The 15,594-nt window shown below is 42.7% G+C and overlaps 1 protein-coding gene across 2 annotated transcripts in view; it reads left to right on the top strand.

The window, feature by feature from the left end:
- The window catches only part of GALNT9 (polypeptide N-acetylgalactosaminyltransferase 9), a 301,484-nt gene that overhangs the window by 247,639 nt on the left and 38,251 nt on the right, over positions 1-15,594 (top strand). For both annotated transcript variants that reach the window (XM_072351100.1, XM_072351099.1), the window contains 2 exons: positions 226-423; positions 5,855-5,972. In XM_072351100.1, coding sequence (XP_072207201.1) covers positions 226-423; positions 5,855-5,972 — 316 coding nt within the window. The remainder of the gene's footprint in view (positions 1-225; positions 424-5,854; positions 5,973-15,594) is intronic.

The raw sequence follows: 15,594 nt of genomic DNA, 5'->3' as shown, positions 1-15,594 counted from the left end.
GCAATAGTGTGTGTGAGGCTGCTGTGTGAGTATTGCCATGCCAAACCTCGGCCCCTTTGCTCAATGACGGTGACATGCATTTGATCTTGCCATGCTGTGTTATGGTCTGCCATCTCGCTGGGTTACTGCTCTCAGTATTAGAGAACGTTGTTTTATCAGACTGCAAAGAGGGGCCTGGGATAACTGGATGGCTGCAAAATGTTTTGCTATTTTTATTATTCTCAGGGTGGAACCTGCACTTACCCGGATCAAAGAAGACAGGAAGCGGATCATCTTACCAGCAATTGACAACATCAAGTACAACACTTTTGAAGTGCAGCAATACGCCAATGCAGCCCATGGCTACAACTGGGGCCTCTGGTGCATGTACATCATCCCACCGCAGGACTGGCTTGATAAAGGGGACGAGTCAGCACCCATCAGGTAAATCTCCTACATGCGGTCACTTTGAGCTTACAACATCTCCATCTTAGCAGTCTGCCAAGGGGCAGTTTAAGTGAAGCAAGGCTGTAGACTTTGTGCCAGAGGTAGTAAAATGAAAGTGAGGAACATGGATGGGACTGCAAAGCTGTGAATGCATGTGTGGCATTTCAGAGCTGCACCACAATGTGCACGCAAGTGCTCTGCTCTAGTTGAGAAAAAGTGATTCAAGTTCACTTTGTGGCCCTTACTAGGATAGAAAGATCTTTTCCATCTATGTTTTATTTTACAAATGGTCCCTGGCATGAGTAATGAGTCAGATAAACATCGCATGTATGAAAAACGAAGGTATTTTTAATGTGATTGCAAGGAGGCTGTTTTCACTTTGGGTCTGTAGGCAGCATTCTTGGATATCAGCCCAAACCAGAGCTTCCCAGCAGCACTAGCAGGAGATGTGTTAGCCTGGTCTCAGTGCAGAGTTGCTCTTTTTTTTGGAGAACTTTGTGCATGCCATCAGTTTTCCCACTGTGTGAATTCTAAAATGAAACCAGACCACAGAAGCAGAGCATCATTTTATTTCCTCTGTAAGGTAACATTTTTCCTGAAATTTTCTAAGGAAATACCGATTCAGGAATTGTCGTAGTCACAAACTACCTTCTTAGAGGCTTCTTCATCCTGATATATCAGCTCCACCCTAAAGTGAGTTAAAGCTCTGTCATATGGTCTCAGTGTAGGCTCTGGCAGAAAAGATGATGTACCTCCTTTCAGCATAGAGTTGCCAGGTTCTGGGATGTCTGTTCCGAGTCCATCCAAGCAACCTTGATCAACACACCCAACTGGAAAGACCCTGGTGGTCTTTTAGGAGTGTTGGGACACAGATGGGCTGTTCACATTTCTAATGATTGGCTGGGTGGGACCATCTCACTGTTAGGTTCATTCTCATGCCCTGCAACTGCAAAACAGACATACAGCAACACTGACCTAACTTATCACAGCACAGCACAGTTCTTCAGCACTGACCCTTTGCTCAGCTTGAAACCTCAATAAGCAGGAAAGTAATTACTTAGAAAATCAGTTTTCTTGGATAACATGCCCTGCCCTCCCATCATTGTTTTAAAAGTGCAGGTGTTCTCTATCTATTTCACTCAGCTCTGAGAAATAGATATTGAAGTTGAAAAATTAATCAGCCAAAGGTTTCACTCCTGAAATCAGGGTTTCAGTCTTTTATTCCCAAAAGATTTTGCACACTTCATTACTTCCAGTTTATATGTGGAATCACTTTATTAATCTTCACATCAGTTGTTCTCATATTTGAGTCTCTTCTATTTTGGAGAAACATCATCAAATGGCAGATAAGACTGAGCTAGGAGGTTAAGTTAGTTAAACCTCAGCAAGTTCCTTGAGCAAGTTGTGTAGCAGGGGTAGCTCATGCACTCACTGAAGTATGGAATTCTGCAAAGTATTTCTGGAGATTCACCTATCAATCTTTCTAATAGGGATTAAGGAATCTCACCCCTGTGCTGCTGTGAGCAGAGTTAGTTTCTTTCAGCAGTACTGCCTCCATTTACCATGGGCTTTCCTTGGGTGTGCAGTCAAGTACTCACCAGAGTTACACTGGTGCTGAGTTGGACGGGTACAGAACTGAATAAGGTTCAAGGAGTTGAGTAGTGTTGAAATCTGATGCATGTGAGCAGCTGGCTCTCAAGAGCTGTGATTTTATTCCAAGCAGAAACCCTGTGGTTCAGCAGTGCATGAACTGCACTGAGGGAGATGAGACAAGCAGCACAAGGAGGAGAGCACCCAGCCCTTGCAGACACATCCCAGCAGCACTGAGATGCTCTGGATACAGAAGCACCTCTCTGCAAATTATGAATTACATGCCCTAAAATGCAGAGACATCAATGTTGAACCGTGAACACTTACATGGCTCCCTGGGAACACGTGCTTTGAAGGCAGTGATCTAGGAGAGCGGGGCTTCTGCTTGATAGTCACGCTGCACTGATTTCTGATGGATGGATTTGCTAAAGCATTTGGCTGTGCTGTTGTGTTATGCCGGCCTATAGACACACAGTGCAATGTTGTGGCTTTTAAATGAGATGCCAGTGTAATTATGGTGATGAAAAGAGGGAACGTATGAATGCTATTAATGAAAAGTCTTCACTAAGAAGTGAAAGTTTAAGGCATGCTTGATATGAACTTAGTAACTGCAAAAATGTAAGGTGTGTTTCCAAAAACAAGGGGAAACCAGAAAAGTGAGCAGACTTTCAAAATCTCCTCGAGTTTGATACAGGTTTAGTTTTTTAACCAGCACCCCACATGGTGAACTGCAACTATGTCCAGTTTTCAGGGCACACAAACTGTTCCACAGCGATGGTGTTTAGATCCACATGTCTTTTCAGTGCTTTCATAAGATTGTTTTTCATCAGCAGCTACACATTTATTCAGCCCTTGCTGATACTGTCCCTCCTAAGGCTTCCTTTTACACTGCCTTTTCAAATAGGGAGTTTGCTTGGAGACTCTGTGTTCTGTAAAAGAAAAGGCTAATAACTGGTAGCACTGTGACTGCTTTTGTGTTTGGCATGGCCGAATACTTACTCCTGGATCTCCCAAGGGACCGAAGGTTTGCAGTGGAAACTACATGTCCTGGTATCAGTGAGGATCAGAGCCCGGCTGCTGCAGTCCAAGTGACAAAAGGGATGTAGCCTTGAAGTGCAAACAGCAGTAAAGGAGTAGCAAGAATAAAGTGTCAGATTTTGTAAAGATTTCTGCTACAGTTCAAAGTCAGTTCCTTTTCTTCCCCTGTGCTAACAGTCTGGAATTTGGAGCAATTGATGTTTCCCAATTCAGCTTCTGCAGGCAATCCATTTTGCATGTTTGACATTTAAGATGTGAGATGTCTCTAACGCAGAGATTTAAATGAGGATGGTTATTTTGACACGCTGTGTCCATCACGTCATTTTCCATTTGTGCTCCTGAGAACGCTGCCCAAAAACGTCCTTATCATCTGGCAACAAACTGTGTAACAAAGGATACTTTTTTCAGAGGGTTTCTAATGAATTTGGCTGTGCATTGAAACAGGATGGATTTTTTTCTGCATACAAAAGATAACACTGCATTTTGGAACAGCAAGGAAGGTGCCTTCTCTCCAGAGCTCTGTCTGGCTCGTCTTCCCTCATCTGCCGCGATTTTGATGGACTGCTCTGTTTGATTTCATGATCAGCAGCCACCAACACTAGAGTCATTAATCAGCCTTCCTCAGCCGAACGCTGCACAGCTTTCTGCTTTATCTTCCTTCTGCAGTAGCGGTGCATTTCATTGTTGCATATGTTCTCACTTACTGCTCTAATATGCCATAGCTTGGTACTGCAAGAAGTGTGTGTGTGCACATCGAGTCAGACACTCCAGAAAGCTTGTGTGTCTCACACATGGATGCAAATGAGCACCTGACATGCCCACAGGCTGCCTGCTTTGGCTGGAGCCTGTGTGCCCTCCTCACATGCCTCGTGCCGGTCCACCACACCAATGGAGATGCAGCCACCTTTAGGTATCTGATGGGCATCCTGCCTGTTCCAGAAGCTCTATTCCCACAGGGCTCCAGAATGTTATTCTGCATCCTTACTGCCCTGCCATTCCTAGCCAAGCTTTCTGGGTTGCTTTATTTTCCGTTGCTGTTTCTCTCCAAAGGAATTAGCATACCTTCCCTTCAGTAAGCTTGACAGTTTTTTTTCCTGCAGCTCCTGAACAGCAAATCTATCCTCGAGTTCTGTTCCTGTAGCCTGGTGTGACTCTTTTATTGCAGAAGGCGTGATCTGTAAGAAAAACTAAATGCTTATGTAGCCTCCCCAACTGCTGACTCTCCAGGAGAGTGTATTGAAAGTAGTAGATACATTGGGGTTTTTTAGATATGAGAGGAACCCAGGGGTTACAGCCAAGCAAAGGTATCATGCTTTACGAGGGGCAGGTTTGTTAAAGGTGTTGGTGATATGGCAGTGACACTGCAGTCCAGTATAAAATAAAGCTTAAAGTGTGTTTATAAATGAATGTTAGGCTTTTAAGCTGGTAAGGCAGACCTGAATTTTTTACCCAGTATTATTATCTGTGCTTTGCAGTTAGAGAAACAGAGGCAGGGGGAGGTGATCCACTGAAGGTCAAATGAATGATAGAGATGGAAGCAGAGTTGAGATCTCCCAAGTCCCAGCACCGTTACCAGCTCACTGGGCTGTGCAATTGTATTACACTTAGTTTACAGCTGGATCAGTCAAAGCACAGGAAAGTTAAGGGCCTGGGCTTGAGGAGAACTAAATGTCCCAGACTCTGCTTGAGCCGGATAGAAGTCTTGGTATGCACTGTTCAGAAAACTCAGCATTGTGCTTCCTGGGCAGTTGCTTCCATTGCATCAGGATATGCCTGATATATTATAATTTCCAGCTTTCCCTGCACTGACCACACTTGTATTCAGCTTCCAGGGTTGCAGCCGAGCTGAGGTGCAGGTGTGCAGTGTCTATAGGTAGGCAGATTCAAGGGGAGATACACTGACAGTGGAAATTTTTTACATGGTGTCTCTGATGAGCAGGCTGTCATCCCTTGTGCCATTGCACAGCTATTGCTGCTCATTCCTGAAAACATTTATTTTTTTTCAGAATATGCCATGAGGGCTTGTGGAGACTGTTTGCATTTACATACATCAAATGAGAGAAAGTAAAACCTAGAAGGGAGGGAGGGAGTTGCAAAGGTAGTAGTCCTCAGTGGCATTTGTCTGTGAGTGATGATTATGTAGTTGCATCCAAAATGTATTTCCCATCCCCACTCAATTAACAGGTAGGTATTTTAATGGACAGAGCTGGCAGCTGCAAAAATCCATCTCACAGGGAGAGAGATTGCAGCACCTGAGAGCAGTCTGCAAAACATACAGTTTCTGCTCCTCATTAGGAACGAAGGAGACCGTCCTCAAGGGATCATCCTACAGCTTTAAGGAGCTGCCTCTGGGGGATTTTTTTAGGCAGCTAGAAAGGAAGTGGGTCTAATCCCAAACTAGCAGCTCCATGCTCTAGCATTCACCCAGTGACGTCTGTTCTTAGCTTTATGCACATAAAAAGGCAAATGAAGAGCGTGGCTTGTGCTGTTTCTCCCCATTCCCTTCCCTTTTTGTCCTGGATAACGCTTACCTTCAGTTTTGTTTACTTGCTGGGAGTATTAACCTCACATCCCACGTGTGTCTTATGGACAACAGGTCCAAGTGTGTCTGGCAGTGTGCTTGTTGTTGTGGCTCTGGTTCCACAACATCACTGTCCATTGGAGGATGGAAGTAAAGGCTAGCAGATAAATTGTATAGATTTCAGTGCTGATCAGTGTTTTGTGTGTGTAAATTCATTGTGAAATGGTTTCTGTAGTCGCTAAAAAATGACTTCATTTTTTCTTTAATCTCTCTGTGCAGGACACCAGCCATGATTGGATGCTCATTTGTAGTAGACCGAGAGTATTTTGGTGAGATTGGCTTGCTTGACCCTGGCATGGAGGTCTATGGAGGAGAAAACATTGAACTAGGCATGAGGGTGAGTAAGAAAGAAGACACTTTGTGCAATGTTTATTTGCAAAGAAAAATGGGAGCCAGTGGCCCAACAGAATTGCTGCCTGACTGATAGGCTATTATGTTGAAGTAATTGTTACTGCAGAGCTATCTAGAACTGACATTCCCAGTAAACGGATGTTCCTGGCCTTACTGGCATTGCAACAACTGATAACAGTCAGAAATATGGTTCGTTGGTTCATTTTGTCAGTGTCTGAACTCAATGAGACAGATTCTTCGCCTTTCCCAGTAGCTCGGTTTGTGATAAGAGCTATGCTAACAGTCTGTGTGTGCTCACTGTGCAGATGATGATGTACATTCGTAGTCTTAGCAGACACAGTGCCAACAGAGAACTGAGGCCAGGCTGGAAGAAATCACTTGTAGTGTTCTATGTAGTGCTCATAATGAATGCAGTGGTATTTTAAAAAGATAAGGATCTTCTTTATAGAATAAGCACTACAGGGTGTAGGTGTCCAATCCTGCTGGACCCAAAGACTATGAGAATGATGTTGGAGAAGTCACAGAGTCACATCGTGAGGAAGACAATGTTGGCAAACATCAGGTACAGCAATCGATATACTTTTGTGTGTATCCATCTTCCCACCTGCCTCCACCCCCTTCAGTCCAGAACACGAGGTCTCCTGTGGGCACAAAACTGAGCATCTGGCTATCTGCACTAGTTAGGATCTGGCTGAGCTCTGGTTAGGAGGGATCTGGAAGATGTTCTTACACGAAATGACACTTCACAGATGCTGAAAAGGTATGTGAAGGAGGGGTGGATTTTGCCTGGTTCATTACAACAGTGGAGAGCACGGACAGATGGCTTCTGGACAGCATCAGGCTTCTGAGCCTATAAGAGGTTTGATAGTTGTGATCCTTTGCCCTTGTTTTCAAGGTGCTCCTTTCTAGCAAGTCCTTCTAAAGTCCAAGGAACCTGCCATTGCTTAGCACTTGAAAATTAGGCTACTTAATGTTGCATGAACACGGTTTCCTCATTATAAAGCTTGCTGTTTAATTATTTTCCCCTTACTCTTTATTCCCTGTTTCACAGTAACACGTCCCTAGCGTGCGTAATGTGCTCATTAAAGCATATATTCTGCTCATGCTGAAACACTGAACATCAAATTAGTCCATCCTTTATCCAGCTCTTTTTTTCTGAAATGGCTACAAACTCCTTCACACCAATGGGCTGGGGGAGAAGGTCATTGTTGCCAGCACTTGTTTCCACACGTGTGTGTGTGTTTATTATTCCAGCATCACAAGAGGGATAGAGTTTTTAATGGGACCGTGCAGCTACACTGCTTATACCTTAAGGTTCAGAATTCACACAGGGGAGAGAAAAACTGCTACCACAAATCATCCAATTTTCCTTAAGAGGGTCAGGCTATTACCAGGATTGTGTGAGCTTTCCTTTATCATTGTGCAGGGCTTTCAGCTGTTTGAAACTTTTTCCACATGGCTGCTCCCAGAATAGATTGAACGCTCTGGCAAAGCCCTGGTGTGGCTGATGAATAAGTCTCCTAAGAAATCTGAAAGCTGTCGTTCTTCCTTAGATGAGAAGAACTTGCTGAGTACGATTAGGGCTCCTGGTAAACAGAGGCAAAGGTTTTAATAGGATTATGAAATGGCACTTGCTTGAAGAGCCAAGGATTTGAGTGTTTGAGGACAGATTTTCAGGGGTAGGGAACATGTTAAAGTCTGTAGACACATTGCATCTAGAAACCAGCTCTCAATCTTTGTACTATGGCAATTTTTGTTGTAGTTTTTGGGGTTGGGGTTTTTTTTGGTTGGTTGGTTGGTTGGTTTCTTTCTGCATAAGGAATGATGAACTCTTCTCTAAATGTTTGAGAAGAACTTTGTGAAAGCATAGGAGTATGAGCAAGTTCATGCTAAAATGAGCTGTATCATGCAGTTTGCCCATAATGTGGATGCATTCATCTACATTCTCAGTCTGAATCTAGCACAGTGAGTAATGCAAAGTGTGCACCTGCTAATCCACAAGTCCTGCACCAATCCCCATCCTTTGTTCTCTCTGAGGTGTCAAAAACCAAGTTGCAATACTCCTTCCTTTCCCAAGGCTGATCCACCTAAGAGCTGCTAAAGAACATGGCCAGATGCAAACCAGGGCCTTGTTCCTTGTGAGTGGGCTCCTGCTGTATCACCCTGGAGTGTGGCCCTGCAGGAGAAACTCTGGTAGTGGCAATGTGGAGTTCTGGAGGCTGCAGGCTGAGCAGGGAGCAGAGGCAGTCATCAGCCTGTCCCATACAGCTGCATGAGGGAAGCTGCTGCCCAGTGTGACTCTGACTGCATGGTGCAATGCAAGACAGAAAAGGAAAGTGTAAATGGAGGAGTAAAGAGCAAGAAATAATGGTGGGGAAGTGGTGGTGGGACGTGTTCAGCTGAAAACAGTCCCTCCTTTAAAAATCTGTAACAGTAATCCTTTAAACTTCTTTGCATATTATCATGTTATTACTAAAGGAAAAGGGATTAGGCTCAAAGCGTCTGAATTAGATTACACTGCATCTAATGAACCTTCCTTTAAATAGTTTTCATAATATGAACTTGGGAAAGGCAGTGCAACTAATGAGCTGATTTGGGAGGGTACTGTTTGATAACCCAGCTAATTCCCCTCAAATCTATGGTTTATTAAGAAAAATCATGATCTTGGGTATTCCACTATTGGCCTTTCGCTTTTCTTCCAGAGATGGGAATATTTAGATAATTAACCTAAGCAGTTTCCTGTGTTGACTAAGCAGTGTGTAAATGGGCCTGTGTTGAAGAAGTCCTGCCTGGAGACATCTATTAGATGTATCTGTAGATAACAGCTGTGACAACTTAGTTCTGTAGCTGATACTCCAACAGGGCTCTGCTGGATCCTTTAGTTGTGAGCACAGCCTGTACAGGTGTATCACACCTGGCTCTGGCCGGTTTGGGTAACTGGTAGCAGAGTGCCCCTTGGGAACACACGGTACATTGGGGTTGAAAAGAACTGCCTGGATAAAAGTTCAGATTATTTGCTCTCTCTGCTGTTGTGATTTCATGGCTAGCGGTGGCCATGCAGCCTAGCTGAAGGCAGGCCTGGGCTGTGTACAAAGAAATGCTGTCCCATCTCTGACCATGCAGAGATACTGCTTGTACTGCTCAAAGTCCTGATGCAGCTACACAGGAATTTCTCTATCAGGAAAGAAAACCTGTTACCTAATGCACTTCCATACACAAGCAAATCATACTTTCCAAATTCATGCGATCTGACCCAGCTTTGCTTTCCTTAAAAACAGATGAACCGTATTTTCTCTGAGCAGAAATGCTAATGGCAGGTTGTTGAGTAGTGAATTCCCGACCTGATTTTATTGCTTTCAGCTAAGGAGATTTAGATTCCTTTGAGCAGTCAGTGTTTTAAACACAGATTCTGGGCTGGTATGCTGTAATAAAAATGTCACAAGATTTATGTATGGCAACTTTTAATTCTGAATTCTGGATGATGCTTTTTACCCCGGTGATTCACGAGGTCAGACTCCCTTACCCTGGAGCTGAGAAGCAGGAATGCCATTCTGGAGAGCTTTACAGAATTTCATGGTATCTTTCCCACATGCTGCGGCTGAATACAAATGGAAATTGCACAAAAATACGTATTAATCAAAATGTTTATGTCAGTTAATCAAAAACGCTTCATTTTTGTTCTGACCTTTCCTAAGCTGCAATTTTTTTAGTAGAAAGAAATTCCGGTTCAAATTTAATTCCTTAAATGTCATCTTAGTGTTTTATTAACAAGTTCTAACATCTGAAAAAATGCAGTTCATGGTGTCCTTACACATGCCTATTCACAGTGCATTGCGATAAATCAGCATTTTCAGCATGAAGTTGAATGCTATTAAAACGATTGTGCCCAGTTATGCACCGAACTCCGCATTGCCTGAGCAAAATCCTATTAAGTGATGTAATCTACTGCTGGTGGAAGTTACCCCTTTGCACAGGTTGCAGAGATCTCTGTGATAAATCTCCCAGTCTCACCTCCCAGATAAGCCGTGTAAGTAGAGGTGCCCTCTTTTCCATCTCCAGTTTAATTTAGCATTTTTATGGGCATTTCCAAAGGTAAAAAGAATGTTAAGGTTGTAAAGTCAAGCACTAAGAAGTCATGAAAGGATTGAATTCACGGTGTCTGGATTACATTAATTTGCAACTCCTTTTCCTCTTTAAAAGAAGGACTGGAAAAATCTGTTCTATGGAGATGTGCATATATGATGAGCCAGCTACTCTGCCCACCTAAATGTTCAGTATCTTTTAATTCCTGAGAAGTTACATTGATTCAAACAGGATGAGATTAGGCTCGACATTTGTAGAACGCAATAATGCATTCTGTCTGGAAAAGGAGACGGATTTAGTTGGAAGTGGAGATGCTCTTGCAGATGTTTTATCCCAGGCTGCTGAAACCCAGAGAGTCCAAAGCCAGTAAAGATGGCCTTTGACCCATGGCAAACATGTCTTCCTTACCAGGAGTTTCTATATTCTTAATAGTGCTCAAAATGGAATTCACCATCTTTTTTTTCCCCCTTTTTCTCGGGAGAGGATCCATCTCCCCACCTGTATGCTGCGTCTCTGAACCAGATGGTGCCTCTTTTAATTATTATTATTAAATTGAAAATAACTGTAACCTCGAATGGCAAACAATGTTTTCATGAGCACATAGTGCAGTGGTGCTCTAGCATGAAATTGCCAGCAAACTACAGAACTAGAGCTTGTGAATACTGTTAAAAACATTTGGCTAAAGTGGAAGCATTGGAAATAGCTCAGAAAAGAGCATCTGGCCATTTGGCTTCAATATCACATCATGCTCCATCGAGTGTAACATTTTATGTTACAAACTCTTTCATGTACTAGAACATTATAAAAGCACAAGGCTGGAAGTTTCGGAAACAGATCAGCAGCAAAAGAACTGAGAAAAGAAAATGCCTCCTTAGTCCTCACTGCTTTCTTCTCAGCCATTTCCTGCAGGTTTCGTCTAATACAGGTTTTGCTGCAGCATCAAGCGTGAACTGAATGGCAGTGAGGAAAAACGCAGAGAAATTGGGAGTGCTAATTGTGCTGAGATTGAAATAGCTTTCCCCTGCCTAATGATGAGACTGAACCAAAAGCCTGGAGATGAGCTGCAGCTGGTGAGAAACTTCCCAATACAACCTGCTTTCTATTGAAAACCAAAACTCATCCAGGGCTCCAAATGTTCTCCAGGCCCTTTAATTTTGATGATGGTTACTGAAAGCCTGACTTTGGCTGCTGTGTGTGCAGAGGTTCCTGACTCATCGCTTAGCTGCATGCCCGGCACACCTGGAAAATGCCTTCTTGGAAGAAACTCCTTCTGAATCTTTTTCAGAACTCTTAAAAACGTTGTAACATATAAATCTATTAAAAATAATTATATCTTATGGAAAATATAAAAAATGGAACACAATGTGTAAGGGTATCTATTGTTCTCAGAGCAGGGAAAGCACATTTGCTAGCTGACTTTATGACTAGCTCTCCAGAAGGATTTCAGTCCTGGTCTGAGCCCCTGGGCAGCATGTGGGGCTCTCAGAGTCCTTTTAGCCTGAGCTTTGGCAGCTGGAATGAAGCCCTGGTTTGGGCCACTGCAACTATTTTAGATCCGTGTAGGGAAATTATCTCCGTGTCACCATACGTCATTGTTTGTCTTCACTTAGTATCAGATTGGACCGCATTAAGTCAAACTTAATACGATATACAGAACTTACAGTGTGAAAAATGCAGGGAAAAACTCAGGGAAGCATCAGCTGACTTTTTTTTTCTGTTACATTTGCTTTTTCTGAGCCTAAAACAGAAACAGAAATGACAGATGTGCCATTCTGTGTTTGCTCTCCCTTTCTTTGAAATAGCCAACACCTTCCTGCTGCATCACAGGGAAGCTATCAGTGCAGATATATGCATATGTTACGTATTCAAGTGTTTTTGACTGTAATAAGATAATGGATTTGTGTGTTTTAGCAAAGCTGTGTATTTTTTGCCTGAAATGAAAGTGATTTTATTTATTTTTTTTTTTTTTTGGTCTCTAGTAGGGTGTCATTTTTGTTAATGTCTTTGTATCAACAGGAAAACAGTCAAATAACTTCAAAGCGTGTTGTGCCAATAATTCCTGGCCTGGTCTGGAGAGCAGATAAGTACATATACCTCCATTTACCAGAGGAAAATGTGAGGCAGGAGGCTCTAAAATTGTCCTTGCAGGACATTTGAGTGCCATTTGATGACAAAACTGAGGCTGGAACTATTTTAAATAGACTTCATTATATTTCCCTACCAATTGCTCTGATTTCCAAGCCTGAAATGATTTCTGTAGGATGCGGTACGTGTGCATTAGAGGAACTGTACTTAATGGCTATGTGCCTTTAGGGGTTGACTGAGTGATGAAAAGACAAGAGTGATGGACTAAGTGAATTCCTAAGCACATTCCTGGGTAAGAGGGCACACTCAAATCAACTCTTGAGTCTGTTCCTGCTTCCAGCTGGCCTCACCATGTTGCACTGACAGGTCACAAGGTTTCTGATGCATCTTCTCCTTACTCACTCCTGAGTGCTTCAACCTTTCATACTCCTTGTTTGGGCACTCACTGCTATCTGCTGGGCCCAGAGAGACTTCTGACAAGTTCAGCCCCAGTTAGCTGCGGTTCAAGGTCAAATGAGACTTTAAAGTATGAATAAATGTCAGGGTTTGCTGGCACATCGATCTCAGTCTTTTTGATTACTGCCAGATTGCATGAATAAATTAGCCTTGACAGGTGCGATAAATTGTATGGACTACTGATCTCCAACAGTAAATGTTAAAGAAGGACGTGGGAGGCATAGAGGGGAAAGTACCCTCTGCAAATGCATGTATTATACGAGGTGAGTTTTGATACAGTGCTCAGGGACAACATTTGGCCACAAAGAGGCCTTTTGTTCATTTGAGGGTATGTGCCAAGCTGGAATGCCTCTCCTGCTGAAGTATTCCTTGCCTGTGTTAGGAGGAGTTTGGTCCCCATGCATTAAGAGGAGATTTCTGCCTTGCCCAATAGCTGCCTTACCCAGGGTGGGTATAGGATGCATTGGTTCCAGGCCTTCTGGCTCTCATGAATGGTCACAGGCAAGCAGGTCTCTAACCAAAATAGAGCTGGAGCTGAGGGCTTGTTCACATCTTCGCATGTGATGACAGCATACTGTATACTATCAAGCTGTAATTTGTTTGCACATCAGATCTTTGCTGTGAAATCAACACAGGAGTCAACACAGATAATTGCAGAAATTCACATAACTCACAGCATATGCTTTCTTCTATGTGATTTCTTGTATGACATGATTGAGAGTTATTTATTTCCCTGCTATATGCAGTATAGAAGTCAATCATTATTTTGTTTATTTTGAACTGCTCTTTTGTTGTCTGCTAAATGTGACTATCAGAAAGTCAGCCCTTTTGTCACAAACGTAACCTTCTTCTGCGTCCTTTCATTCCCTTAAATAAGTGAGTCCTTTTGGCAGCACGTTGCACACAAGGTCCCCCTATACCTTGATAACTCATCTGCATGTCTGTGTATACATGTTGATATGCAGGGCTTCTGTGGAATCCTTGGTTTTGTATGGATATGCTAAACTTCATAGCGTGGTTAATTCAGAATGTACAATTCAGGTGGCTCCAAGCCTCAACATGTGTGCTTTTCTGATTGCTGGCACTATGGGGTGGGGGAAGACAGGGAAATGTTTACAAAGCAGTTGGGAAGGGGATGAAGGTAATGCTTCCTTGGCCCTCAAAATACAGTGCTAGATTTAGAAATGAGGCAAAGAAACTGTCAAAGTAAATAGATAAGGAACAAAAGAACAGGATTTCTAGAACTGGAGCTTCTTAAATGCACGCCAGATGTAGCAGACAGGGGATTTCTCATAAGGGTCACAGCATCTTCAGTCAAAAAGGCTGCATGGATTATTAAGGATATTTTTTGCACGCCCACAAAAGTGCTTCTCAGTATTTTCACTCACAATGTCTGTTGTTTTCAAATCCTGTAAACATTAATTCTCAAATGGCGAACCTTTAAAACTTCAGAGTAAGCCAGAAGATGAGCCTTGGGGGACTTTATTTTGTGCCATGCAATGTAATACTGTGAGAGTGGATTCGCATGATAAATTATAGCTGTGTGATTTGCATGTATTACACTGCTCTGACTTCTCTGCTCCCTCCCCAGTGATCCGGAGCTCCAACTGATGTGCCTGTTTCTCAGGAAATTTAAATTTCACTCACATTTCACTTTTTCCTTCTAAGCCATTTTGCCTATTTCTGTCCTGTGGCTCTGGGAAGAGGCTGAGCCATTGCACACACATCTTACAGTCCAAAACAAACAGCTCTCCTTTCCTTTCCTTGTGACAACCAGACCAGGAAAGAGAACCAAGGTTTTTCCCCCAGCTTGCCAAATACATACCTTATCCAGACACTTGGTCGTTGAAATATTACCTCCCCATACAATATAGACATTAGCAATTCATGCATACCTGTTCTGTAGGTGATGAACCTCTGTGGATTTTAATTAAAATATCACCTTCAATAACTAATTCCTCTAAAGACCTGGGTTTGGTTCTATCAGCTAATAAATGTATTTTATGAGGTCAGATGTCTGCTCTCTAATAGACACACGTAACAACTGTCAGCTGTTCATTCTTAATAGATCTGTTTTGACCTATCAATTAAAAACCAGTTATCATGCAGTATGTCTTGAAATTTTATTTAACATTACATTCAACGTTCTTAAGCTAAAATGCCTTCTGTATGACTTTGGCCAATATCAAACTGTGTAATAATTAGTCACGGTCGTGTTAACAATTCATGGCCAGAAACCTAATTATGAGCATGCATGAATTTGTGAAAATGTTGCTTAAATTGTGACTTAATTGTAAACAGGAAAATAGCTAAATAATTTGTTCTAAGTGATTAGTGGCATCCGTCTGAGATTCGCAGTTTAATATTTGCAGCTCTCCTTTTGCTTCATGTGTATTCCTTTGCTGTTCCTTTTTCTTCTTCCCAGTTGGCACCCAACCTTCTTTCAGTCAGGAGTAACAGCCAGCCAGATCCTCCTCTTGTGCACAAGCCTACCTGTGTACTAGGACCAAAGATGTTTCTTTTGGGTGTCCAACTCAATGGACCTTAGTTTCTATACACTGCAGGCAATACGCTTCAGCAGGAGTTTAACTCTTACCTTGGCTGCCAAACAATAGGAACACTTGAAGTCACCAGTGGCACTTAGGGATTGACTGACAGCAAGGCTCTCTATAGTGACAACTTAATGTTTTTCTATGTATCCTTCAGCCAGGTTCTAATGACGTTCTTGTTTTGTCTCTTGATGCCCAGCACTCCAGAGAGTCATTCATAAGGGTCTATTTAGGTGTCATCCTCAGCACAGGATGAAGTGTTAAATGTCATTGACCATGACAACGTGGCACCTAGATTTCCAGCCTAATTTTCAGACTTTATATATATTGTACATTCTGCTGTATGTGGGCATGAGGAATCGAGGAACCTGATAGATTGCTACTGGGGTTCATTTTCAGAGTAGCGTCTGGCAACATAGCTGGGCAGTTCTCATT

The sequence above is a fragment of the Excalfactoria chinensis genome, chromosome 16, assembly GCF_039878825.1.
Source record: "Excalfactoria chinensis isolate bCotChi1 chromosome 16, bCotChi1.hap2, whole genome shotgun sequence".
In the NCBI taxonomy this organism is placed as follows: Eukaryota; Metazoa; Chordata; class Aves; order Galliformes; family Phasianidae; genus Excalfactoria; species Excalfactoria chinensis.
This window is presented reverse-complemented; position numbering and strand designations above follow the sequence as displayed.